We start from the raw sequence: 27970 nt of genomic DNA on the forward strand, positions 1-27970 counted from the left end.
TAACAAGTGAGCAATTAACAACAACAACGAAAAGGATGCAACCAGGGCTTGCTTTATTCACCTGATTTTTGGTAGTGACAGCTTTTGACTTTTACTTTAGATATTTCTGATGAAAATGTTGGAATTGCTCAGAGCAGGAAGGGGCACCTGATTCTCCATTGCACTGGATTTTGTGATGTCATTGTGAAAATGCAAAACGTTACCGTTCAGAATGGTAATATTTTCCATCCACTTTGCACTAGTGTGAATGGCAGCATAAAGTACTGGGCAACAGACTCAGACCCCATGTTTTTAGCCTCAGACTCCAACTTGGTATGCCGACTTTTGTGCATAAATGGTGTGCTCCCAGAAAAGTGGTAAAGCACCAGTTTTGCATGCATCTATAGCCGTTCTGGTCATTAGTTGGGGAGCTAGCCATACACTCACCAATCTGTTTCACTGTAGATTTTGTAAATCAGCAAGAATAAAAGTGAAGGACTTGATGGATATTTAGTAACATACGTTAATAAACAGGTATAAGAAACTAGGCACATGGTTAGAGCTACATAAAGATCTTCACAAGCAAGAAAATACTGGAACAGATCTAACTTGATATCCTTAGATTATGAAGCCCTGTCTAGAACTTTTAAACCATTATGAAATTTAATACTGTTTAACAAGGCTTGTGTCCATGCTAAGCACATTTTAAACCAAATATAGTTCTAGAATGGTATTTGGATGCTAAGTAATTTTGAATGTGATTCATCAAATTACCATAAACTAGGAGCCACATTCTGATCTCGATTACCCTGATGTAAATCCACAGTTAATCCAAAGACATCGATGTTTAACTAAATTCCGGATCTGCTGCAGGGTCTGACTTTATTCGCACAGCAATACTGTAAATATACTTATGTGGTTTCACCAACGGTTTCCAAAAACAATTTCATTTTAGTGTTCATGTGGACAGGCCAAAAGTTAATTTCTTGAATGTTACTGTTGGAGGAATTCCAAAACACATTTTCCTTCTGTTAGGCTGAGATCATAAGCACAACCAATGAAATGGCATCAATAATGAGCACTATTCTGAAATCCAAATACACCAATTGGGGCTCTGTGTACACTGGGGCAAATTGCCAGGCTTTGAGCAAAATGGACAAGACATTAATTCACTTTTTTGTTGAAGCATTCCATCATTCCCATCCTTTCAAGCAGGAAAAACTCCAGGCACAGTGACTTCAAATATTAACTTTAACTGTCGACAACAGTTAGGACATCAACAGCACTAGGCAATGCTATGCAAATTACTGAAATAGTGTGTTATAAAATGTTGCAAGTGTTCTGAAACTAGCAGTAGTAGGGAGCACTTACCATGTTACCAAGCAATGTCAGCATAATGGGAAAAAGGTACATACATTAATAAGGTTAATAAGTGTACATATTTTATTTAAGCTGTCTCCATATTTTTTAGCACACATTTACTGTCAAACATCTGGGTCACTGACTCTATTACAAGTCCACATTTCGCTGTCAGTGTAAGCATTATTCAGATGCTACTAAGATCTGATTAATGTACCCGTAGCTATTTACACTCACAGTTTGTCTGTGTATCAAGCTATTTTATTATGACAATGGCATAAGCAATCTTGTGTTTAAAATATCCCTTTCCCAGATTACTTGTATTGGGTACAGATAATAGCAAAAAGCAGAAACACACACATCTTATGGATTTTGTTTTATAAGACACTTATCACTTGTGTTTGTGTGACCTGTGCACATGAAAGAATATGGAGACTGGCTTAGTATCTGGCCTCCTAATGGGTAGGCAGGCCCCTTCGTACCTTGGTGGCCAGATGAGATACCCCCATGGAAAACTCATCAAGCATTTTTCCCTCTTTCACCTAGATGAATCAAAATGTCCGTAGTTAGTCATGAAACAAAATGGTGTCTATAGCTTAAAACAGGACAGCTTGTGATAACAGCTAGAGACAAAAGTTAAAAACAAGCTAAAGTATATTTGACTCAATAGACAATGAGGTTAAGAAAATAAAATATGAAGTCTGCTGCTACTAACGAGCTAATCCTCAGCTTTTTACCGTTAGTGGGACTCTTTCCATTGACTTATTTGGGCTTTGAATTGGCACTATTACAGGAAACTTGAGAATGTGGGGGCAGGAAAAACACCCCACACAGATAAAAAACATATTGCATGGCCATTTACAAAGAATACGTTTTACTGCATAAAATGGTATTCTGGAGAGACTGAAAACAAGGCAACTATAATGATATGTTTTTACCATTTACACAAATCTACTGGAAACTTTACAAAAACCTTGATATCCTTGTTTCCTGGTCATTTGGAGCACACTGGAATTTAGTTTCTCAGCTGGTATAAAACAATCACCCCAATACAAAAGTCTACAAGTGACCTGATATAGTTACACATGGGCCAGACTGTCACTGACTGCTGTCAATTACGTAATTCTAGAAGACAGTTTATTCTAAATAAAATTAACAAAGCATTGCCCAAGGGCAGTTTGCCATTATTCACCTTACCTAATGCACAACATCCTTCACTACAGTAGTTTTCCAAAACATGGAAGTCAGCTACAGGAAAAGCACCCTAAGAAAATGTACTGGCTGCAATATACTTTGTATTATAAATTACCCTATTTGCATCTATACCAGCTCAACCGAAACAAAAATCTTGATAAGAAGATACATTTCTGTAAAAAGATTCTATTCTGGAAATGATTCAGGATCACATTAGATAGTGGAAAACTCCACATAAAAAAAGACCATGTAATGAATGTGTGATACAAGAGGACTGATTTACCTGGGTGATAGGCTTAATTTTTTCAAATCAGACATGAATCCATATTCTACAGTGCTGGTACTATGTTCCCCCATGAAACAAAAATTAATGTTTTTAATTAACAGTAAAAATAAGTATGTTTAGGAAAAGATTTATAGGTAAGTAGATCATCACATTCTCATACATGAAGGGCTAATTATACAAATTTTAGGATTGCTCCAAAATATGTAGACATACAGGATAAATTAAATGCACGTCACCTGGGAAAAAGATATAAAAACTGTGTTCCACAAGAACAGGGAAGACAATATTTGACCTATTATGGAGACTCTATGATTAAAATAGGTAAAATTAGCCAGCACCACTCACTCAGAATGGCTGCTTAGCTTTCTTTTTTTGCCAGCTGGATTACCTGGAAAGCACACATAGCATTCATTCCTGTATCTACAGCTAAAGTGTAAATAACTATACATGTGAGGAGACAGGCTTTCCATCTTGCTTTTGATCCTTTAAAACTATATTCTAAATTCCAGTAAACAATATAGCAATAATTTCAGAAGTGACACTAACAGTTAATCTTTTCCTAGTAAAATGACTGAATAGGATAAAGGTCGAGTATATTCTGTTTTATGAATACATATAATCCTTGGGATTAGCTGATTAAGGCAAGGATCTAAAAAAAAATCAAGAACATATTATTTCTTTTAAAAACTGTCTGCAATCAATTAGAAACCACATTACTGATCAGATTATATTAACCCTTATGTAGCTGTGGATGTTCTGATATGCCTTCAAGATGCTTATTTGAGTACTAGCAGTCAGAGAAGCATGACTACTATGAAATTAAATGCTCACTAAGGTAATATTACTAATCAAAATATTTGCTTATCACTGACCTCTCTAGCCAATTAAGAGGTGCCATGAGGGGCTCTGAATGGAGTCCCAGCCACTCTTCCATCACATGAAGGAAGATGGTTGTAACAGGGCAGCTCATGGGAAGGAGAACAAAGCAAGAGAAAATGAGGATCTCTCAGGATTGATTTGGACATGAAGCCCGTCAAAATGAGGACAATTTTGCCACTTGAACATTTCTTTGGTAATATTAATATTGAATTATTTGGCATTTTCCCTCTGCTATTGTGACAGGATATGTAAAATAAGTGAACTTGCTGGCAATAAACTAACTACTTGTGCCAGGAAAAAACAAAATTACTTCCTAGGTAACACAAAAATACTCTGTACGTAATTTACTCATTTCCAAAGTTACCTTTTCCTGTGCAGGTTTGAGAACATTTTCATTTAAAGTCTGACCTAACTCTGATGCCTATTTAAAAGCAAAACAAAAGTAAAGTCAGTTATATTTTCCTTCATAAAATACAGCCAACATTCACTGCCAAGAAACTAGCCTCCAGGAGACTCAAAGAACATAGGACAGAAAAGCCTTAAGCTTTGCCTCATATAAGCAACATAGTGAGCTAAAAGCACACACAATGCAACACTACAGAGAAAGTGCTAGAAGAAAAAGAAAAACACAGATAAAAGGCAAATAAGGCTGCTGAAAGTTCCCACAGCCCAAGAAAGGTCTGTCTTTGAGCTGGCACAACCTTTCAACCAGCAACAGCCCAGAAGGCAGGCCTCTTGCTAAGCCATGAGCTTTAGTAAATATTTTGAAAAACTGACCAACTGTACCCTTACACATTCTTGTTAATGGGATTACCAGCAGAAACAGGCCTTTACATCAGGAAAGAATATTAATTCTTTCACAATGAAATACTCCCTTCCTCTGATGCAGGCAATGTCATCTATTAATAATTTCCCTGTTTCTAGGCAATACACCACAGTCATACCCATGTGAAAGGCTGATTACACTATTTTATGGCTTAAGCTTCTCTCTCTGCTGAGATGTGCAGACATTCTAGGAGGAAAACTGTAATTATATCTAGGACAGATGCACAAGGCTGTTGTACTTTAGAGAGGAGGTTTACAGCATGCAAATCCACACTGTAAGAGTGAGGAAGTCACAAATGAGTTTGGCAGGACAATATTAAAAGGACAGAGTGACTTGGAGTTTTTCATAACTGTTAAAATTATTCCTTTTCTCACTGTCCATAATAAAACAATCTTTAACCAACCATTGGGAGACAAGTACACTAAACTGATTAGTTCTTGAAGAGCTGCTTATGTGCTAAGATGCTGCCATTTATTCTCTTTATAAACAAATATTTGCAAAAACCCAAAACACAAAAATCCCCACAGAATTAGAATCAGCATATTTTATGCCTTTTAACTCAGACATTGTCCAATTTATTGTCATAAAAAGGTATAATTAACTATGGTTAGTGATCAAAGAATATCAAATATGATGCTTAAGGGAGTAATGGATCACTGCAGATATCAGGGAGGACCCTTTTGTACAGTAACAGGACTGCACAATTTTGCAGATGGGTACAGAAAGGGGCAGTGGGTGACATGGTTTTGTCTTCTTTTGAAACACTGGGTATTGGCCACTGTGAAAGACAGGATATCAAACTTGATAAAGATATGGTGTGATCCAGTACAAAAAACACTATATTCCTTCTGTGGGGCTTTCTTACTAAATTCTGGCTTCAAATGGCACTCCAAAGCTATTCGGTATATACATCATTCCTGAATTCCACATGCAGAAGGAGAAACTGACACCATTAACATTTGCAGGTAGCATGGCTTGCTGTACAGAATGTTCTCTAACATACCAGAGGGCAGAACTGGCTCTTTTTAACTAATTTAACCTATTTTAAATAGGCTTGAAGAGACATTACAGAATGATGCACACAACACTATTAAAAAAATGACTGACTTAAAAAAAAGGAAATAAAAAACGACAGCTCAAGAGCAAACACACATATTCAGCACGAACAGTGACAAAGCGCCCATGCACGTGAATATATGTGAGGGCTTTACCGGCTCTGGCTGCTGCTTGTAGCCCCAAAACTTTACCCAGACAGCACAAGAGAAAGAGAGCAAGGAAGGTAGAAGAAGCAGCTTTTAGCAAAAAAATTGAAGCATTTTTCAGGCAAGTTAAGTAGCATGATCCTTTTCCAATTCCAGGCTCTACTGACAAGAGAAATAATGAGCAGAAGTCTGTTTAATGTCCAGTGGCTAAACTTAATTACAAAATACAGGGCCACCACAGTTCAGAGTCAGCCAGATTCTAAGTGTGTGCTATAAAGCAACAGATCAGGTTGTTAATTAGCAAATTTGAGCTACCATTAATATGGCTCAGGAGCTGAAGAACAATCTGCTAAAGTGCTTGTCAGTAGAGCTGATGAGCTTCTACATTTAGTTCTCTATATTATAAAGATGCACACCCACACTAAATGTAACAGTATATAAAGAATAGGTTTCAAAATGGGAAATCATACGTAGAGGAAGACCTGTATAACACTAAACTTTTCTCATTCAAGCCAAGCGATAAATATCTTATTGCTTTTAGCTAGGGTTCAAGTTGGAAGTCCTTCTGAGTGACATTTTCTTTGTTAATCCTTCAAAAACATATACATTTTAGCCTATAATGTGAGATAGTGACGTACGAACATCTATAACTCCCCGCTGACCACCAAGCCGTCCCATGCCTTTCCCAACCCTGTTTTGAACAATATCCCATGAAGCTCAGGCTAATGCTGTACACACATGAATCACAGTTCAAGAGCAAGACTCTTTCATGTACTATACATAATGCCCTTCCAACCCAAAACAAAGCATTCAGATTTTGGCACTTAATTAATCATATCCCCTGGGTAATTCAAAGAGTAAAGCCAGATTTTTGCTTTCCAGCTTGGGATTTTCAAAAATGTTCCACAAAAAACAGACCATGTTTAAGTCAGAGCTGTGGGCAATAAAGGTCTGACTATCCCCGTTTTAATCCTAGTATACTAACGAAATATTTGTATATCTGTAATTGTTGCCTGTTTACACATAAGCATCTTAACTCAACAATATTATTCAATGTGCTGTTATTTTCAATTCATGCAATGGAATGAGCACATGCATTCTATTAAAACACCTACTTACAGACCACACACAAAAATTAGAAGCATATACTTTAAGGAGAAACCATCCTTAAGTTTCTCAAAAACACAATCACCACAATATTGTATGGCACCAAACCATTCATTCATTAAACTGTTTAATTTCAATAGCAAATAACTACACCCATTATTTATGTGTACTGTAAAAATATCATAATCCCTGTGGGAATAAAACCTAATATGTAGTTTTAAGAGACAAGATCCTAGCATATAGTTATACAGATGCAAATATGCAGCACTGAGGATACACACCATAGTTTCATAAGGACCAGATCCAAGACATCTTGTATAAAGAGAATTGGTAGGGATTCCTAATAAGCCTGATTACTGTAAATGACACAGAGCTACTAGTTTTAATCACCTTTTGAGTTGCTTGAGATCCAAATTTGGTAGCCTGTAAAATGGAGAAAAAAAAAATCATTTGTTTAGATCAACTTCATTTTTTCCCCCCTAACAAACAGACATGGTGAGTGAAATCCTGGTCCCAGCTGAAACCAATGGAGTTTTGATGTTGACTTCAATGGTGCCCAGGATTTCACGCTCTATTTCTTAGAGCATGTTTAGCTGTAAAAGTACATTCCTTACATCCTTCTTTGAATGTATCAACTGTATACAGAAGTGAACAAAAACTGGGATTTTAAAAAAAAAACATTTTCACAAAAGTTTCTCCCCTCATATTTATTTTTTAAATATTGAAATATTGACTAGCTCTAATTGTAAGTCTATAGCTACTTATATAATCCCCAAGACATAGATATAAAATGATTTGCCAAAAGGGGGCATAAAGACAGGGGAAACACTCTAGCCTAGTTTTGCCAGAAACTCCCTCTCACAACTCAGAATTCTAGATACCTCACCGCCATCTTTCCCTGATGTGCTTTCTGAGTAAATCAGTCTGACTTTATAGATCAGAGTAAATCTACTGAACTAAAAAACTGAAACACAAAGCAACGGACCAAATCAACAATGCTCAGTGTGAAATTTCTGCAGAAAACACTAACTTGGCTTGACTCAACACTAATCCACACCCTTGCCCCAGAAAACAAAACTCCTTTAAAAAAAAGAATGGTAAATAAATGTTAATTATTCTTCTCTTGATATCTATGCGCAGTGCTCCAATTATTTACAGAAATGCCTAACCAAAGCTGCGTATGCATATCCAAAAATAAATAAGTGGAAAATACAGGAAGAAGGACCAATGTCCAAAATGTGAAATTCTCATGAATCCATAGGAGTGAGAGGCCTACAGTAGATGAGAAGAGCACAAACTGAGGTGTGGCGTGGTTTGTCAAGAGTTGCTGGCACTAGATGGTAAATTACATTTAATTCTGTGGTGGGATGTCTGAAAGTTTGGATGTATAAGGCTTTGGTAGCTTGATTCTAGAGGCTCCTAGTCAGGCACCTACCTCCGGCAGCTATTTCCCCTTCAATGGCCAACTTAGTGTGGCTGAAAGCTGAAAAACTCTGCTGAAAGACGGAGATCCCATGAGATGGTGGGGAGAGAATGAGGACAAGTTTTAGGCCCTTTGATCTTGTAGTGGTGGGAAAAGGGGAGACACGGCTGGAACATGTTTATAAGGTGGTGGTCACATGGTTGGTATTTGATATGGTGTGGGACAACAAGGACCCCTACACTTTGATTCAGGCTGTTGAGTGCAAAGTCAAAGGGATCACAGCTCATGATTTAATCATTACCATTAGTGAAAAATTATGCACACCAAAGAAGGCAGAGACTCCCAAGGATAGAACAAATGCCTTAAGATATTTTTAGCTCTCAACCACTGGTCTGTCAGTCCTCAAACTCTAAAAACCTCTTCTTTGTTCTACTTCATTCTATCTGCTTTAATTTCAGAATGTAATACTGCAAAACTATTATATAAAGTATACTGCTCATCACCATAATTCTGAAAGAATAACAAAACACAAGCCCATCACTGCAAAACAAAAATCACAGTAGAATATAGCTTTATAGATTCTGTTCAAAAGAACAGCATGCAAACATCTGGAAAAAGGTATGCTAGAGCTCAAAAGGGAAAGGAATGGAACATAAGCACACCTGTGAACATGATTATGCCTCCATAATGTTCACTTTTCATTGTAAATTTAGATCTAGAGTCCCAAGTGTAGTTTTTAGAAACTGAACTAAAAAAACCTGCATAGCTTCTTATGCACTATGCATATAAATCTGCATATGAAAACTTGTACCAAAGACCATGCTCAGCTTTGCTTATACTTAGTACATAAACATTTCCATTTTTTAAAATAATACATATAGGAAGGAGGGGGACACAGAAGTCAGGGGTTCAACTTACAATACGGAGCATTTATTATTTATTTCAAGATAAATCCCTGTCAAGAGGCCAAATAGAGCTAACAGAATACTTATACCACTGCAACAATAAGACTGAAATAGCTTCTTGGTTACTTACACCCTCTTTAGCTGCTGAGGCAAACTTGCTCGCTCCAGTTGTAAAACTGCTCCATCCCTTTAAAAAAAAAAAAGGGGGTGGGGGAGGAGGAGGAAGTGACTAAGCTTAATTTAACATGTAATAGTGAAACAAAGTCAATATATTCTGTAGCACACCCTGTTTTGTAGCCATAAGAGATGCCCACAAATTGAGACAGATTTGCTTGTGGCAAAGTTCCACTGAACTGTAAAAAATACTGCGGTGACTTTCCCTTGTTCTCTTGTGCATTCCCATAGTACAAACCTTGATGATAATGACGGTAACATGAACAATCCTGAACGTGGGTTATTCTAGTGGAGAAAACTTCACAATGCTTTTGTTTCTCTCTAAATACAAACATTCACAATGATAGCAAGAGAAGACAAAATTTGAATTTCTAATGTAAAAACAAACAAACAGAAAAAAATCTTTGGCATACTTTTCAGGCCTTCTTTATACACATTGTAAAGAAACAAGGAAGGGAACGGACACCGACAGATTTTTTTCCTTTGCAGGCCACCTGCAAATAAATTTGTTAAGCTATGGAGCTGCACTACTTCAGTACTACTTAACAACAGCTGCATGGATCAGATATACCCCTATAACTGCCCCATATAGCTGGTATGTCAATTTTGAAGCACAGATATTCCAGTGATACATGGACACTTGTGAGCATCTCTGCAAAAAAGCTGAAAATAATACAAGAAAAGGTCAGGGTGCTTTGCTCATCATGCTTTCCACTGAATTTAGCTAGTCCATAAAAGAAGATGGAGGGTCTGTACTCAACAGTCCCTTTAAACACTCCAGTAAAATCCCTTCATTAGTAGTCTCATCTTGCTGTGTTTCATTCTGATAAAAGGAATGACAGTGATGGTGTTGATGTGCAAATGGCAAGATTTCTTGTAATTCTGATGTTAAAAGTAGGCTCGCGGGACAACAGACAACCTAAACTGAAATTCCAGATGCTCTTTATAGAGCAGGTTCGATAACTATTTTTCTCATCTCAGCCTAATCAGCATCAACTATACAGCAAATTCCTCTCATACATTATAAAGAAAATTGTTTTCTTCAATCGGATGAGAATTCAAGCAAATTATAAACTTCAACCACAGGTGTTTATGTTAACATAAAGGTGTTTAAGCTGCAGTCTGTGTGTTTAGTCACAAGAGGGCATTTTAGTCACTAGTTTCAATCAGATCACATTTGAATAATGTCTGACAAAGATTTAGATCAGAGGCTCTCAACCTTTCCAGAATACTGTACCCCTTTCAGGACTCTGATTTGTCTTGTGTACCCCCAAGTTCCACCTCACTTAAAAACTCCTTGCTTACAAAATCAGACATAAAAATATAAAAGTGTCACAGCATCCTATTATTGAAAAATTGCTGACTTTCTCATTTTTACCATATAATTATAAATCAATTGGAAAATAAATATTGTACTTACATGTCAGTATATAGAGCAGTATAAACAAGTCTGTATAAAATTTCAGTTTGTACTGACTTTGCTAGTGCTTTTTATGTACCTTGTTGTAAAACTAGGCAAATATCTAGATGTGTTGATGTACCCCCTGGAAGACCTCTATGTATCCCCAGATGTATGCGTACCCCTGGTTGAGAACCACTGATTTAGATGATACAGCAGTATTTTACTATAAAAAAACCTGAGAGGTACGTAAGGCGTGTGCTTGTGAATTGTGCCATTTATAGAATTTGATATGTAATGTGAATACTAAACATTTTTTCACCCATCTGAGAACACTTTTTCCAATGACCTCACCCTTCTTTAGAATCCTGTGCCATATGGAACTTCTACCCCATTCCTTCCCCATATTTGAAAGTACAAAACTGTATTTGAAGGGTTGTGTTCAGATGAATGCAGAAGTAAGTCTGAATGCCTCTACACTAGGTCACGATGCTGTAATGAAATCTTGCATTCACCATGCAATAAACTCTAGGAAGCAAAACACCTAGGCATGTGTCAAATATGAGAGCTGCAAACCCAAGGAAAACCTTCCAGACCCGCTAGAATTATCTTTGATGGGATCGTCAGGTCACAGAGAAGAAACTAGGAGCACAAAAAAGCAGCCACAGGGGATGTGGCAGGGAGGTTTGTTGGTTTCACTTAAAGATGTAACCCATTCAGGAGTTCCATGAAATACAAATAACGTCTGAGCAAACTGACTTTTGCATGTTCCTAATGCTGAAAATAACCATTTGCAATGGGTATTTGACTTCTATGGCTGAGGGGAGACTGACACCAAGAGAGTGATGGAGGGAAAGGGAATAAGGATATTACATACTCTTACAAATATGAGCAATCCCTAAAGGAAAATCCAAATCTCCCCACATTTTTCCTTAAATCAGGTATCACCAAACTGTCTATTTACACTCCCGTCACCCATCACTAGGGCATCTCTTGCCCCGGTAAACAGTTTGCTACTTGTAGTTGCACATTCCTTGGCAACAGTAGAGTGGTCAATTCTTTTAGTGTTAAGAAGTTCATGTTTGGAATCCTTTTAGGACTGTCTCCACCTGTCTTTTTGACCAGCATTTTAGGCTTAATGTGTTGGAGGAGTCAGGACTTTTGATCAGATTGCTTTGAGAAGACACAGAAGTGTCAATAACAGAAATATGCAATGTTCCTCAGATGCACCTGTATTGCATATTTCCCAGTTACAGCTATTAATTTTCTCTCTATTCATATTCCCATAATCTGGGCTACAAATTGAGGAACATACTGCTAAGAGTCACAGAAAGCTCAGAGAAAGAATCTCCTTACCGAGTATAGTGAAGACATGGCATTATTGAGGAAGTCGTCATCCTTTTTCGGAGGGTTGACTGTGTTCCCAAATCCCACATAGCGATTCTCTTGGCCACTAAATCACACACCATCAGAAAACAACGGTAATTATTATACATTTCACTAAAACTATCAGACTGAAAATATAAATTATAAGATACAGCTGAATTTTTGTTTCTTTGTTTTAAAGATTTTCATACACATGGAAGTAAAGGACTGGTAGAATTTCCATCAGCAGTGCAGGTAAACTGTGTGCATGACTCCCCCATACAGCTCCACTTTTGCACCTTATTTCTAACATGTAAGAACACCACTAGACAATTATGTAAAGCTAGTGAATGTGCACTGCAGACAAGAAAGCCTCCTTGCACATTTTATCATTTCAGTAAATCTTCTCCTGTGGTATAACAGATCAGTTAGTTACTTCAGAGCTGTGGTCTCTTTTTGCATACAACTCATTGCATTAACTGAAGAACCTAGTGGTAGCATTATTAAATACCTGAGTTTCACACACTTTGCTCTAGGCTATTGAATCTGAAAGCTTCATAGACCAGGAGGCCACCATGGTGATAAAACTACTGTCTATATTTGACTCACGAGCCTCAGCTTCACTGCACATCAAACCTTTCCTTGATACACAGGAAAGAAAAGACCCTTTTAAATTCTTTTATATCCAATCCTTTGTCATGTATTATCACTTATTTTACATTTATTTAGGATGTGACCATAGTCTATTATGGTCCAATGGATTAACAGAGCCATATGTAAACTGACGGAAAATAATAAGGCCCTAGTCTAGGGTATTCTGAAGGGCCATGACACACAATGGTTGATATAGAAGTGTCTAATTTAATAAACATTCCTTGCAAGTCAAATAACTTTACCCTTGATAGGAGCTGAAATCATCATTTAACCAGTCTTCAAAAGCTTTGTCGGAAGAGCCAGCTGCATTCTGGGATGGTCCAGCAGAACTAATCAAATGAAGGATTTTTAGGAAGTTAAACTACATGAAGCATAAAGAAACAAATGACTTTGCTCATCACAGAAGCCTGTGCCGAAGACAGATCAGAATTTTACATCCATCAGGTGACAGCATCTGAGTATCTTAACTCATGGAGAAAGAAAGCTGTAGACAAGTCCACAAACAATGGTCTTCAGACCACTTTTAGTTTGCTAGCACTGGTAAGTTCTACAATAACCAACAAATCACAAGTTCCTGGTTCTCCTTGTTTCTAGTTCCTTGTACAGGTAATCCTGGCTCTTTATTGGCAAGAAGAACCAGAAGCACCTGAAAGCAAGATATGCTTCTACCAGGGATCCAGAAACAACAGAGTAAGAGAAACATGGATACCTTCAGGGACTGGAGCCACCAGCTAGAATAGAGCTGACAGCCATGAAAGGGAGAGGGCTATTAGGGGTGAAAGTGGAAGAGGGGACCAAGTGTCTGACCATGACTGAGAAGGGAGATGGTGCATACAGCCACAGTGAAGTGTATTCAGGGAAGAAAGGGGAGACAAAGAATGGGACAGAAGGAAAAAGCAAAAATAAGCAAGACATTAGTGTATTGTAGCTGTCCAGAATACAGCAAAAGGCTTTCCTATTTTGAATGTAAGGAAATACTGCAGTAGCCAATTGGGAAATTATGCAAGCAAAAGTGGGAGGGACTGTAGCTAGTACAATTACAATCTGTATTAAGATGTGGTCCACACTGAAGAAAGTTTAGATACCACTGCTGTAGGCCAAGGAACCTGAAGCTTGCCCAAATTCTTTGCTAAAAGATACACCAGAAAAAGATTCAGCGGGGAGGATAGGGTGGTCAAACTAACATGCTATCACTTCCTATCCAAAGTCAGATATAGCGAGATCAAACTGTATAAGATAGCGAGATCAAACTGTATGAGAACTGGGTAACTAGAATACAGACCGATGAGCTGAAGACAGGGCCATCTTGGGCTGAGGTGGAGTCCAGTTTCTGGCAGTAGAAGTTTCAAGAGACCATTCCTTGCCCTCAGCTAAAGTAGCCACCTAAAGAGGGGAGAAAGTGTTAAGAACATGGTAAGGTCCTAATTTTCAAGTAAAATAAAAATGTAGAAGTAACCTTCAATAGAGTGTCAACAGTCAGTTGGAGCAGCCACAGAAGCAGGCAAAGTAGGGATTGCTGCGTGGGACAGAGGGTAAAATGGTGTTTCGCTCATGCTGCTCCCCCTCTGAGCATTCCCAGACCCAGAACTGTGCAAGGAAGACCTCCCCTCTCAGATGGTCTTGGGGAAAAACTGCTGGGAGGAACCAACCAGCCAATGACAGCAACTGCAGAGGCAGCCAAAGCAGGGCTGTGGCCATTCAGAGGTTTTCCTACAGTTTGGCCTGGACTTTCCCCTAACTGTTTCCTGCAAAGTTCTTCCTTGTGTTCCCCTTCACCTTAGCTTCTATAGTTGCCCAACTTACCCTCTTCTTCCCTGTCCTGATAGAGACCTGTCCATCCCAGCTCCCCAAAATAGTAAAGATCTAAGGACTACAGTATGAGAAACCGGGCAACGTTAAGCTATTGAGACGTTCCCTCTTTTAGCTGCAGAATGTCCCAGACCAGCAATTCATAAGTGGCACAACTACACCTCTCTGGGCAAACCAATTTCAAAACTGTGTAAGAATGTAGCTTCTCAATTTAGTGGTGCAGGCCAGCATAAATGCACAACCCCTGTGTGTTCAAGTCTCTGCAATTTCCAGGTGCGTATTTGAATTCTGAGGGGTTTTATTTTGAGAAATTGCACAAAGCCTCCTTTTGGAATGATATTTCCAGTGCAGGCATGGATTTTGCTGCTCTTTATGGTTCCACTTGCTCTTGGCAGAGCAATCTGCCATTTTGCATCCACCAAAAAAGAAGTGCTGGCAATTAAGTGGGCCCTTTTGTGTACAACAATCTGATGCAATAACAAGCTGACTCTCAGCTGGTGTAAACTGGCATAGATCCCTTACCTTCAACTGAGCTACAACAAATTACACCACTGATAATCTGGCAACCATGGCCAAACAAAAACCAACGACATTAACGAAAATTTCTAGAGAACAAGCTTTTTGCAGATTACAGAACTGCAAGTCTTATCCTCTCTCAGGAGCTGCAACAGGTTTTTACAAAGATGTTCCAAGATTTAATAAGTGTTTGTCAAGTGCTTTGAGATTTTCAAATGGGAGGCATTAAGGACGCACAAGTTATTATTCATCTACATTTACCTTATCTCTAAAGAGAGCTGCAGCTTTGCTGTTGTATTTCTCCTGCATTGACCAGCAGGGATCATAATCCTCCTGAGACTCCAGAAATTCTCGAAATTTACCATTACCACCCGCCTTCATCTTCTCCAGCTCAATGTCTTTCCATTTGTCCATAGTGACAGAGCGTACAAAGCTGGAAATCAGAATTAGAGAGGAAACACCTCACTTTTTATTTATTGCTATAATCCCGTTATAATATTATACCATAAAACAAAATTAAAACACCTCAGTGGCAGCTATGCCAAAAATTAAGCCTTTAGAAGTGCCACTGATAGCAGTTGCACTTTTACTGAGATTGCTTCCTACCCTGCAGGGAGGAAAAGCACTATAGCGAAAAAGCCTTATGAGTTTTCCGTTGGAAAAAAAAAATTTGAATAGTGAGTTCCACTTAAAAAGGAGATAAACAGTCTGTGCAAATGAAACAAAATGTAGGTATCCTAACCCAAATTCTGAATTGCCTATCAAAATCACTTCACAGAAAATATTTTCCAGACATTTTCCGAACTGTTTGCTACTCTTTACCACCACTTATCCCTCAGGAGTGCACTTAGAATGAACTTCAGGTACTCAAGTCATCTGTCTTATACCTAAAATAACCTCATCCAAGGGCATTTATGACTGGGATTAGTGTCCCTCAGCTTTGCTTTGGGCCACAAATTAGTGCTGCTGCTCATTATTCCACATGAAAAACAAACAGGCCCCAACTGTTAATGCTTAAATATTCCATCAAAGAAAAGGTAAAAGATCTCCTCTTCACCAAGGCCCTACAAAACTTTGCTCCATCTACATCTCTATGCTTATTTCCTCTTATCCTCTCTTGTTCCTTACCCATCTCACATCTCCCTTTGTCTCTGTGCTTCATACCTTCTTTCATGTAGCAGTTGGAATAGTTTCCACTTCTTATTCACTAACACTCTGGACTCCCTATTCACCTTCAAACCATCCTTTTAAAAACCACTTCTAAGTGTCTCCCTGGTATTAGTGTTCTCATTCCTGAATTCTCCTTTCCCTCCCTTATCTGAATAATTGTTCCATATTCTACCTCTCTGTATTAGATTTAGACCCAGAACCATACACGTGCGTGTGTGTTGGAAGGGGTAGAGGTTGTTTTGTTCTTTGGCTCATTTTAGAAGAACATAAAAGCACTTTGTGTACTCGACAGGAACCTCTATAAACAACATACATTCTATGTTCTGTAATGCACTATGTACATTTATAGCACTACATACATGCTTTACAGTAGTATTACGATTGTCTTATTTCAATTTTAAAACTCTCTGGTACCACTAGAGTTCTTTAGCTTACAAGAACAGACAAATTTAAAATAGGATACAACGTGAACAACTGACAGGACTAGAGATCTCCTAAATCTCTCCATAACATTAAATTTGGTTCATGGAGAGGTAACATACTGCTGTAACCTAACTTTATCATATGTGTACTTATAATACTAACTCATTTTTGGTTTCTAGATTCCACAGTGGATTAGCAATATGTCATATTCTGATTTTCAAAATTCTAGATTTGCTGTTCTACTGAAGAATGGCAAACTTGCATCTCCACAGCTATATCCAAAAAAAATACTCCTTGCAATAACTTCCATTTTTTTCCCCTGAAGAGAAAATTGTAAATCTGGTCTGTGTTTGTTCCCAAGACTGACCTGAGGTGAACTCCCAAGCCTCTGTGTTTTCCTGAGCATTCCAGACAGATCCAGATTCCATAGGTCACACTCACCCATTGGGGGTTAAATGCACCACACTCAAAACAGACCTATAAGAGAAAAAATATTGTCCATAACTCTCAGTCATCATTTGTTCCACGTAAAACTTTCAAAGTACGGCCACAGAATATCATAAAAAAGCTACTTGCAGCAAATAAATTCAGAATTAGGAGTTGTTAGTGTTTAAAGACTTCTTCCTCATGTACATAACTTCTATTAGGTAGTCATTTAGAAAGTGCCTGGAGGGTTTAATGTTTTATAGGCAGAACCATTCATGTTAACTGACTCAGACTAGAGAAATACAAGCTAAACTGATGTTTCTATCTCTAGAAAGACTGAATTAAACACTCTGTCCCGCAGGGCACCATATAAATGTATTATGAAATAACTTTGTTTCACATGTCCATAAAGAACAAAACATACATAATCAAAATTTATGCTTTTTTTGGATTGTTTTGAGGGGGAGAAAACAGTCCAACAGGTAAAGAATAAGGTGGAATTAGTTTTATGTCACAGAGAAAAAGTTAGGACTGAATTAATGTTCCAGTGATCTGACCATCTGACAGCCAGTCACAAACATAATTGCAACTAGCATGGTTCTAGCACCAATCCAGGCAGGCATTTAAAAAAAATAAACAAACATACTTGTGTATTGGGCATCTTCTGTTCTTCTACAGCAGGGATTCTAAATATAGTTTGTCATCATGTCATGTCGGGGCAACTGATTGAAAGTTTCAAATATAGTTACAAATCCCTAGGGTGTACAGGAGGACTTCAAAGGCAGATTACCATAAATATGGTAGCATATTGACAAGATTATTTTGTTTGCATTAGAGTATAAACATAAAATGCTTTAAATAGAAAGTTCCTATTCTTAAAATATGCAACAATGTCCCAAAATAAAATTATCTGAGGGATTGGCTGACAAACCACCAATGGTTTACTGAATCACTAGAACCACTCAAAGAAGTTATGCCCAATACTTGACAGTATTGTAATACAATTTAATGAAAGTATATACATATCCACATCTGTACCTTAAAATTTACTGGCTATGCTAATACCATTAATTAAATCTTCAGAGAACAAATTCAGTTGTCTGAAATGGGCTGAAAAGTATTTGTTGCTGCTTAATTAAATATATATATAGACCTTCTTACATTGTTCTCATCTTGCACTCTGACTTCTTTAAGAACTTTCCTTGTTCTTGGACTTGCCATGTTTCTATAATGGGGGAAACACAATTTTAAAGATTTTAAATCAACTTACATATTAAGTGCTGATCAAATGCTCGGCACTTGTACAAGATGCAAAGACTATCCCTGCAAAGCAAAGAGTTTACAATCTAAAATTTTTGAAGAGGCACAGTCAATTGTGTATTTGTTCCTTGTTACAAGAAACACTTATGATTAATAAAAGGGGTACTTGTGGCACCTTAGAGACTAACAAATTTATTAGAGCATAAGCTTTCGTGAGCTACAGCTCACTTCATCGTATGCATCCGATGAAGTGAGCTGTAGCTCACGAAAGCTTATGCTCTAATAAATTGGTTAGTCTCCAAGGTGCCACAAGTACCCCTTTTCTTTTTACAGATACAGACTAACACGGCTGCTACTCTGAAACTTATGATTAATATAACACATTAAAGGAAAAATATGTATTTTTCAATTTACCGTGTACATTTGGCACTTTGCATAGTCAGTTACAGTTGCTGTTTTATGTATCAATGGGATATCACTAATGAAGAGCTTGCAGGGGGCTCAGGTGCCTGCTCTTCCATAGCTCTTTAAGAATATGGTTAGCAGCAGCAGATTCAAAACCTGAAGAGTTACACAGTAATACGTAGGCAGGCATACACATACAAATGTAGCGGGTGGCAGGAGAGGCAACCCAAAACACTTTTGATTATGTTGCTGTCAAGTCCACCCACTCCCCCTGCTTAAAGACCCTTATAAACCCTAACCAGAGTCCCAGCAAAGGAGCAGAAACCCTTATAAAATGTAAATTTAAAAATTCTGTACATGCTATTTAAAGGGTACTCTAAGAAAGTTGCCTTTTATGAAAAATAATTTTGAAAAAGGTTGACAGTTTCCCTTAAAAAACAGATTTTAAGAAATACATTCTGATTATTGTAAGTTTTTATGTAAAATATACTTTAAGCTCTGATCAGTTCTGCAATACTGTACTACAGACTTGACAATTTGCAAGTGGCATGAAAAGTAACAGCTGCTAAAGTGCATGAAGCGAAGTTATACTACAGATTTTAGGATATACATTCAGCAAGGAACTTGGATTTACATGTAGTACATTTATCTGAAGCACTGACAGACATTAAACACATTCTGATAAATGGGATTGCAACCTACATACAATTTAGTTGTTTAGGATGTAGGGTGAAATATAACAATTTGGATAAGTGGAAATTATTCAAAGTTTATAATAAATAGGGTTTTATGGTATTTATTTTGCTGTACTTTAAACACTACCAGCTCTTTTTTCCTAATTCTTCACACCCCAAGCTTTTCCCTACCAAAAAAAGCTTTTTGAACGTCCGAAATTCACTAATAGACATAGAAATGTCAGGCTGACCTAGGAGCAATGCAGAGCACTACATTCAGAATACAAGAGGGACTAGGAAAAAAGCAGAAAAGAATGGGTCAGTGTTTGAACCTATTAAAAAAAATCAAAGACTCATTTTCAAATTTGAAGGTCTTTGAATGAAGGAAAGGGCATTGCCTCAGCTGTCTCTGACACTTCCATATTACTGTTTTTGAGAAGCATGGTTTAGTGGACTACACACAGGCCTGAGGCAACTCTAATTACGTTTTTTACTCTCACTTAATGTGTGCCTTTAAGCAAATAGCTAAATCCTTTCCTCTTCTTCTGTAAAATGAGAAGAAGACTACTTACTCAATTCACCAATTTATTGAGGGAGTTAATATTCACAACACTTTAAGGTGTAAATGACTATGTAAGTGCTAAGTACCATTCCAAAACACAGACATGTCCATAACTGGAGAAAGTCAAACCAATTTCCAACCTTCACATTGTGTTTTTCCCCCTGTAAAAAATCCCTTAAATCTTTAATTTGTGCCATCCCTGCCATACAGGTTTACAGTAAACACTAACCTGGATCTGTGAATTACAACACTAACATGCAGTGCTACAGCGAAGCTGTGCAAGGCCAAGGGCTGGTATCCAAATACCAGCTCTCTCAGGGTAATTCATGAAAAAATAAATACAAAATTGCTACACATCATCACTGTTGAAAGATGAGGTTATTTATATCTTTGAAGGATTTCAGTCTATATTAGGCATTCCTTTTAATTCATGGCCATTGAAAATAATGCAGTAAAGGATGTAATATTTGTATAGCGGTGTTTATTTTCATGCCATTTGGAGGACAATCTTCTGTTTTTAAACTTATACTCGTCATCTAGCATTTGTTCTTTTTTAATCATTAATCAGATCATCATTAGTTATTCTTTGTTGAGCCAAGAAAGATTACCCACTATACAGGCTTTTCTGTTTAAAAATATAAGAGTGTTATTAGGTTACATTGTAATTAATGCTTGATGAAGCACAATATTTCAGCTGCCCTTTCTCAAACTTAAATTTATTCAATTTTTTGTTCTTGTTGGTTCATTAATCAGGACAGAAACAGCTTTTATGTCTTGTATAATGTAAAAAGAATGACAAGTAAACTTTTTTCCGACTGCACTATTTTTCCAGTGGGATTCTGAAGCTAAAGTTTCTCTTATATACCTTGCTCACATCCATTTGAAGAAGGAAATATATTGATACATATTTTTGACCATAATCTAGTCAAAAACTGCAGCAAATAAGCTTCCATGGATCTGACGTACAGGGCTCCATTTTCTCTTTTGTCAGTGGTGGGAAGGGGGGGGAATCTCCCTCGTTCCATTACACATACATTTCAAACTGGACAGGGAGAAGAGATTAAAATGTTTCAGATGTTTTATTTCTGAATTTAAGGTATTAATCTAATTAACAGTGGTAATTTGTTGGTAGATAATGAGGGTGGGGAATATATTTAGTTACATCATTTTCTTCTGTTCTCTTTCAACTCTGCCTCCACTCTCTTTTAAAGGGTTGTTATTTCAAATTTGCAGAATGGTGCATAGGTATGTGATATAGTCTCTCTCTGGTGTTATTTGCCTGCCCTCCTTCTCCCTCATCTAGAAATGCTAGAGTAGGTTTTCATTCAGAATAGTGGGGAAAAGAGACAGGGGCTGTCTGCTCCAACCAGAAAACCTTCTAGCCTTACTGGCCAGAGATCTAAACAGACGCCACATTCTGGAAATTAGGCTCCTCCTCTGGCCACGATACACTGTGGTTCTGGTGGAGGAGGAAGAGTCTGAAGCAAGTCTTTTGGCCTAGACTTGCACTGGTTAAGGAGGGAGAGATCTGACTGCCCTGCTCAAAACACTTTGCTTCTGCTCCCCTACCCCTTCCGCCATGGTGCTCATCAGCACTGCGTGATGGGGGAGGTTGAAAAAACGAAGTCAGGCTGCGAAGCTGCTCTCCCCCTATCCACAAGGCTCCATCTGGCTGGCAAAACGCAGAGGACTCAAGTGGAGAAGGAACTTAAGTTCCTGATTCAGATGACATAGCTGTAGAGTGGGATTCCATTACTCAAGAAAGCATTACAGGGGTAGTTGTAAAGCTGTGACTCCCATGATCACAGCAACTTTACAGTGCTATGAAAGTCATGAATCTTCACAGCACCTCTGTGAGGTAGACAAAAATATCCATTGTACAGGTGGGGAAAGGGAGGCAGAGAGAGGTTAAGTGAATTACCCAGAGCTAACGAGAGACCTATTGAACCAGGATTAGAATTCAGAAGTCCCTGGCTCCCAGTTTTGTGCTCAGACTATGTCTCTCTCCAGTATTCTTTACTAGTAGTCCTCTAAATCCCAAGTCATCTAGTCCCCCCAATGTTTATTTTCTATGTGAATGTGATTCAATTATGGGTTCATCTATTCCAAGCATCACACAGTCATTAAAGTCAACCTAGAAATACAGTAGAACCCTGTTTATTCTACCCTCCATAACCCAACAATCTTTATACAGACAACCAGAGCACAAAGGTCCAGAAGAGGGCTATATCTCTCGGGGCCGCTAGATGACGCTGCAGCATTGCACTTTCCTATTGTACGGTTTCTCCGGATTTTTGATTATCTGATCTGGCCCCAGGCCCCAACTAGATCAGATAAACGGGGTTCTGCTGTAGTCTAAGAGTCAAGTCACAACCATAGTAATACACTAAGAGTTCACAGCTTTACACACACATTTACAGATATTGGTCATCTTCCGGCATTCAGTTGAAGAACTGGCAAGAACAATTAGAATTTGTAATTTTGTTTGGAAGTTTGGCTCCTTGAACCTGCATTGTGGACACAGAACACTTTAAATTACAGTATAGCTGAATTACTGAACCTCTGTGCAGTCACCTAATCACCACTGCCTCTATTCTTCAGTACACTAAACACTGATTTCCTACAAATTATAAATACTGAAAGGCAGAGAACAAATAATAAAGAAAAGTAACATTTATCTTGTGGAAATAAGTTTTCTTTGAGGAATGTAATTGTTTAAAGTATTCCCTCCAATATTACAGAGGAAAAGAAGATTCAATATTGAATGGAAAAGAAAGTTTGCCATAAATACACAATTCAGACAAACACACGTACAAGTTAACTATGAAATTTTAGACTAAATGTGCCAGCTAACATTCTACAGCAGAGCAAGTTTACAATGGATCAGTATATTAAGTATCCTGGAATGTTTTGTTTCCTGGTCTTGAATATTCAAGTCATCTGCTTCCACACTGGAGAGTAAAAGTGTACTCTGTGCATTTCCTACAGCAATGATTTCCACAAACCAGGATGTCATCCATGCTGACTACCTCAGCACTGAAGAATCATGTTTACCCAAATTATCTATTAATCATCCTTTTGTTTTACTAAAAGCAAAGTAGTGAAGTGGTAGTAGAAGTAGCTGATCTACAAGTACAATTATGATGTTCAGGGTTTAAAACAGCTACAGCAGGACTTTGAAACTCTGACATGGTGGACTAGTCATATGGTTGAAACTCTAAAGAGTTTTGCAATACACCATATAGAGAATACTACATAAAAAGTAAACAATGTGATGGGACAGGTTCCAGATATCTTAGTTTACAGACTTCATCGGGATTAAAGATGTCTTAGGTAAGATGGTGGTATCAGTCTGCGGGGCATAACTTTTTAAAATGGTTTTAACTGGTGGACAAACATTCTCAAGCCATTTTTTCAAGTTAGATGCTTTTCCACACTGACCAGCACAACCATCTTACCTGAAACTAAGCTCAAGATGAGAAGGTGGAAGAGATTCTGAATCCACATCCCAATGAAGCCTGTAAACTGAGATACTCAGATCCAGGCTCCGTTCCTGAAGACCGTTTCAGAACATGACCAGATTCCTAATGAGGATGGAGGCTTCTCCTCTCTAGAAGACTTGGGGGGGGGGGGGGGGGGGGGGGGGGGGGGAGAGACAGAAGAGCATTGCTCTTAAAAACAGATCCAATGGACTAAGTCTTATTTGAAGCAGTACTTTAAAAAAAAGCAATACGGTTTTTCCTTTCTGCCTTTAAAGCACCAGAGCAAACAATCAATATCACTGGGGAGAGGCCAGAGTGTGGTGGCTCTGGGGCCCCATCTGCACTGATGGCTGGAAGGTGGCTACCATCTGCAAGGCTTATCCTGGCGAAGGGACACGACCCAGCAGCCAGGTAACCCTGGCTAACGAGGCGCTGTCACAGCCACAGCTAGAGATACAAAGGGCAGGACTTCAAACCCGGGGCTCTCGGCATCCCAGGACCGGGGAGGGGGGCTGCAGCGAGCTTCCTGCAGAACCCTCCCGGACAGGGGAGAAGGGCTGACAGCGGGGGGGCGGGGCCTGAGGCCAGGGGGAGGGATGAGGTCGGGGGGCGGGGCGAGGTAGGCGAGGGCCGGGGAGAGGGACCGGCTCCGAGGGGGGGGCGGGGGCGAGAGAGGCCAGGGCCGGGGGGGGGGGGACCGGCTCCGAGGGGGGGGGGGACCGGCTCCGAGGGGGGGGGGGGGGCGGGGGCGAGGTAGGCCAGGGCCGGGGGGAGGGGACCGGCTCCGAGGGGGCGGAGGCGAGGTAGGCCAGGGCCGGGGGGGGAGGGGACCGGCTCCGAGGGGGGGGCGGGGTAGGCCAGGGCCGGGAGGGGGCCCGGCTCCGGGGGTCCGGGGGGGGGGGGCGGGGTAGGCCAGGGCCGGGAGGGGGACCGGCTCCGGGGGGGAGGGCGGGGTAGGCCAGGGCCGGGAGGGGGACCGGCTCCGGGGGGGGGGCGGGGTAGGCCAGGGCCGGGAGGGGGACCGGCTTCGGGGGGGAGGGCGGGGTAGGCCAGGGCCGGGATCGGGCTGAAGGGGGGCCAGGGCCAAGGAGCCCCGGGGACGGGGGGGGGGCGACCCGGGGCCCGAGGGAGGCCGGGGGGGAAGCGGGCGGCTCCGGGGATCCTAAGGGGAGGCCGGGCATGCCCCACGGCGGGCCGGGGTCCCCCGGCTGGGGGGGGGCGGCGGGGGCCGGGGGGTCCCTGGCCGGGGCCGGCTCTGTACCTCCTGCGGCAGCGGGCGGCCCCGGCTTTCGCTCTCCCCCGGCTCCTCACAGCGCAGCCGCCGCCGGCCCCGGCGACGTTGCAGGTTTGCAAAGCATGCTGGGAACGGGGACGGGGTTAACCCCCTCGGGCCCGGCCTGCGGGATGGGGCGGGGGGGGGGACACGCCGGAGGGGCGCGCGCAGACAGGGACACCCAGACAAAGGCGGGAGGAAGAGGCAGACGGACAGCGATGGGCGGACAGAGAGACACGGGCTCAGAGAGGGACACTCAAACACAGACAGACACCCAGAGGGGGACAGGGAGAGTGAGGGGACCAGACAGCACGTGTGAGAAATCGGGGGGGGAATAGGCACCTATGTAAGATATGCACCCCACCTATCTGGACGGTCCCTATAACATGGGGAGATCTGGTCACCCGAAGGGAGACACAGGAACAGAGCCCGCTGGAGCAGAGACCATGGTCCCGGCTACATTGTGCCGGGTTGCGGGCCCGGTTCCGGACCGGGCTCTGAGCTCGCTGCGGCTCCTCCTCGCTCCCCTCGCCCCGGGCGGGCTTGCAGGGTCCGGCCTCCGGGGGGATCCCGGTCCGGCAGCGAGTAGTCTGAAGCCACACGACTTACTTTACTGGAGGTGTGAAGGTGATTTCCATCCATTGTTACCCCCAAATCCTCTCTAAAAGTGATGACGTAGCGGGCTGATGACATGAGGAAAGCGGCTGGCGTTGATTTGTAAAGGTCGGAGCCAAATGTTGAGAGCCCATTGACACTATCCCTCTTTTCTTTTTAAGCGGGGACTTTAGACCCTTCAGAGCAGTCCTTTCACATTTACATTTGAAACCCAGAGAGACAAGATGCTGGTCCTTTTCAGTGCAATGCCTGTTCCAGCCATGGTACTTAATAAGCCGTCTGTTGTCCTGCCATGGTTACATGGAGGATGAACAAGAATAACTCTCATTACTATGAACGGTGGCTACATGCATAACCCTCCCTTACATCAACAAGAAGAGAATGGACCCTGAATACCTGCACATTGGAGGTGTGCAGTGAAACATAAAGTAAATTCCACCTGCACAATTTGCTTTTCCAGTTAAGGACAAAGTGACCTCTTCTGATAAGTGCCATTATTTTCTGGTAACATGAACTAATGTGAAATGAGGTTCCCATTATATACACATTATATGAGAATCTAATTAGAGTATTCATCATACTATTTCTGTAATTGGTACAGGGCCCACTGATTGGTATCAGCATTGATTCTGCAGTGTGTCTGACAGGGCTTGTGTTGCATATTCAATACTTTATGCTTGCAGCCTCGAGGGAGCACTGTTGTGCAACATTTTTCATATGTCATGGATGATGCAGAACTGGGATATTAACACTGTCTCTATTCTTGGTTCATTTACCAAACATGAACATTCACACACTGTCTGGGCTGCAGAATCTTCCAGTGGCAGCCCTGGCTGGATGGATCAAAATTGCCACTAATAACCTGGAGCATGTTAATGCATTCCCTGCTCTTTCACAGAAGATACGATTTATGAATTGCATGGAACAATAAATAGTTTTGGATGCTTACATTTGCACTATGGTAGCAATATTGCAACCCTTCCTAGTACGGAAAAGTCTTCACTAACATGATAAATCACAAGTAGGAGTAAGTACTTGTGTAAGTGAGAGTTACAGGATCAGGCCCATTCATTCAGTGGGAATGAGACAAAGCCAGCAAAGTCTCTCTTACACAGCATACAAATGAATCAATGCAGTTCCCTAGCAAGTCTTCATTGCTCTGTTCCTGGAATCTGGGACAGGTACATAACCCCAATAACGCCATCTCTGAAATGGAGACAGATATCTGTAGTGTGTTAGTACAAAAACATTAAAAATATTAACATGTAGGATTCAGAAAAAATGTCCTAAATTATATCTTCCCCCTTTCCTTGGTTGATTGGCTATTAGTTGGACTGCCAATATGGAACACTGTTAGCCATATTTTTTTATCAGCATGCCTAATTTCAAATACAGTAAAATGTGAGGACAAGGGACAAACTGTAAGATAGAAGGAGATATAAGGAAAATGCACTCCTTTTGGAAGATTTTTCATACTAGTTTTGATGGGTCTTTTCTCTCTTTAATTTCCCTTGGCATTCAAGTTTTGCATTGTCATTAATTATAACTTATGCAGCAATAATAATCAAATCATAATAACAGAACGTGGCCCTTTTTTAGCTCCCTGTATGTCTTCAATAACCTCCAAATACTACTGGTAGGATATATGATGAGACCTGGAGCTCTTTTTGGTCTTCTCTGTACCCTATGATTTCCTAATAGCATTTCTTAGAAATAAAACTTCAGTCCCTCTCCTACCCCATGATCGGTAACTAGCTGCTCATTTACACCAGATTGGCCTGCTTCTGGGAAGAAGATACCATTTTCCCTTAGAAAGCATTACACAGTGACTTGTCCTAAAATAAATACATGAATTACAGTGTTTTTGTCTGTGTTTTGAACAGTGCTGAGTTTGTTATTGGCACTTAATGCTCTCACTAATGATAGTAAGCACTTTTGGCCCTGATCCTGCAAAGACTTAATAACATGGTTAACTTTATACACTTCAGTGATCCCAATTATTTCACTGGGATTACTCATGTGTGTAAGTCTTTGCAGGAATGGGACCTTAGGCGTTTAATGTTAATTATATTACATGAGAGAAAATAACAGAGATAAACTATGTTAAATGTTATCTTCCATCTGAAGAAGCCTCAGTAGATCTATTAATTATTATTCCATTATTTAATGTTTGCAAATAGTGCCATACATATGCACAGGGCCTTACAGACTTTGTACGGTAAGATAATTAAATTACAGAGCACGTTGTCACTGAAGTTACAGCAGAAATCTCACTTGCCTTTAACAGAATAACTACTTCTCTCTGATTGTACTATATAGCTTGCCTTGTCACTCCCTCTAGTCTCAAATACTTGCTTAGAGACGCTGCCAGCTTGTTGAAAATCACTACCTAGGGTGGTATCCACACTTGCAAAATCTGGACCCATAATTATCGACTTGTGCAGCCTACCAGTAATAGCAACAGCAGAAGCTGTAGTGTAGACAAGGCTCTGGCATTTAAAACACAAGAACCTTATCTACTTTACAGATTCCACATTGCTACTACCAGTGGGGAATTACTTGTCCTGTTTTACTTAGTGTATACAGGGGGTAGGAGAATAATC

The 27970-nt window shown here is 40.1% G+C and overlaps 1 protein-coding gene across 12 annotated transcripts in view; it reads right to left on the reverse strand.

Annotated features, from left to right (window-relative positions):
* The window catches only part of ARFGAP1 (ADP ribosylation factor GTPase activating protein 1), a 32444-nt gene extending 6697 nt beyond the window's left edge, over positions 1 to 25747 (reverse strand). The window contains exons 1-13 of one of the 12 annotated variants that reach the window (XM_043527479.1): positions 24741 to 24841; positions 23456 to 23615; positions 20863 to 21039; positions 18258 to 18321; positions 17038 to 17147; positions 15339 to 15510; positions 14035 to 14135; positions 12995 to 13081; positions 12090 to 12186; positions 9291 to 9347; positions 7223 to 7255; positions 4062 to 4118; positions 1821 to 1880 (exon numbers count right to left, since the gene is read on the reverse strand). In XM_043527479.1, the coding sequence (XP_043383414.1) occupies positions 1821 to 1880; positions 4062 to 4118; positions 7223 to 7255; positions 9291 to 9347; positions 12090 to 12186; positions 12995 to 13081; positions 14035 to 14135; positions 15339 to 15510; positions 17038 to 17147; positions 18258 to 18317 (834 nt within the window). In that variant the 5' untranslated portion in view covers positions 18318 to 18321; positions 20863 to 21039; positions 23456 to 23615; positions 24741 to 24841. Of the gene's footprint in view, positions 1 to 1820; positions 1881 to 4061; positions 4119 to 5734; positions 5765 to 7222; positions 7256 to 9290; positions 9348 to 12089; positions 12187 to 12994; positions 13082 to 14034; positions 14136 to 15338; positions 15511 to 17037; positions 17148 to 18257; positions 18322 to 20862; positions 21040 to 23455; positions 23616 to 24740; positions 24867 to 25361 lie in introns of those variants that run through there. The other 11 variants (XM_037915936.2, XM_043527478.1, XM_037915938.2 and 8 more) reach the window with 11 other exon arrangements.
* Between the last annotated feature and the right edge of the window lie 2223 nt (positions 25748 to 27970).

The sequence above is a fragment of the Chelonia mydas genome, chromosome 13, assembly GCF_015237465.2.
Source record: "Chelonia mydas isolate rCheMyd1 chromosome 13, rCheMyd1.pri.v2, whole genome shotgun sequence".
In the NCBI taxonomy this organism is placed as follows: Eukaryota; Metazoa; Chordata; order Testudines; family Cheloniidae; genus Chelonia; species Chelonia mydas.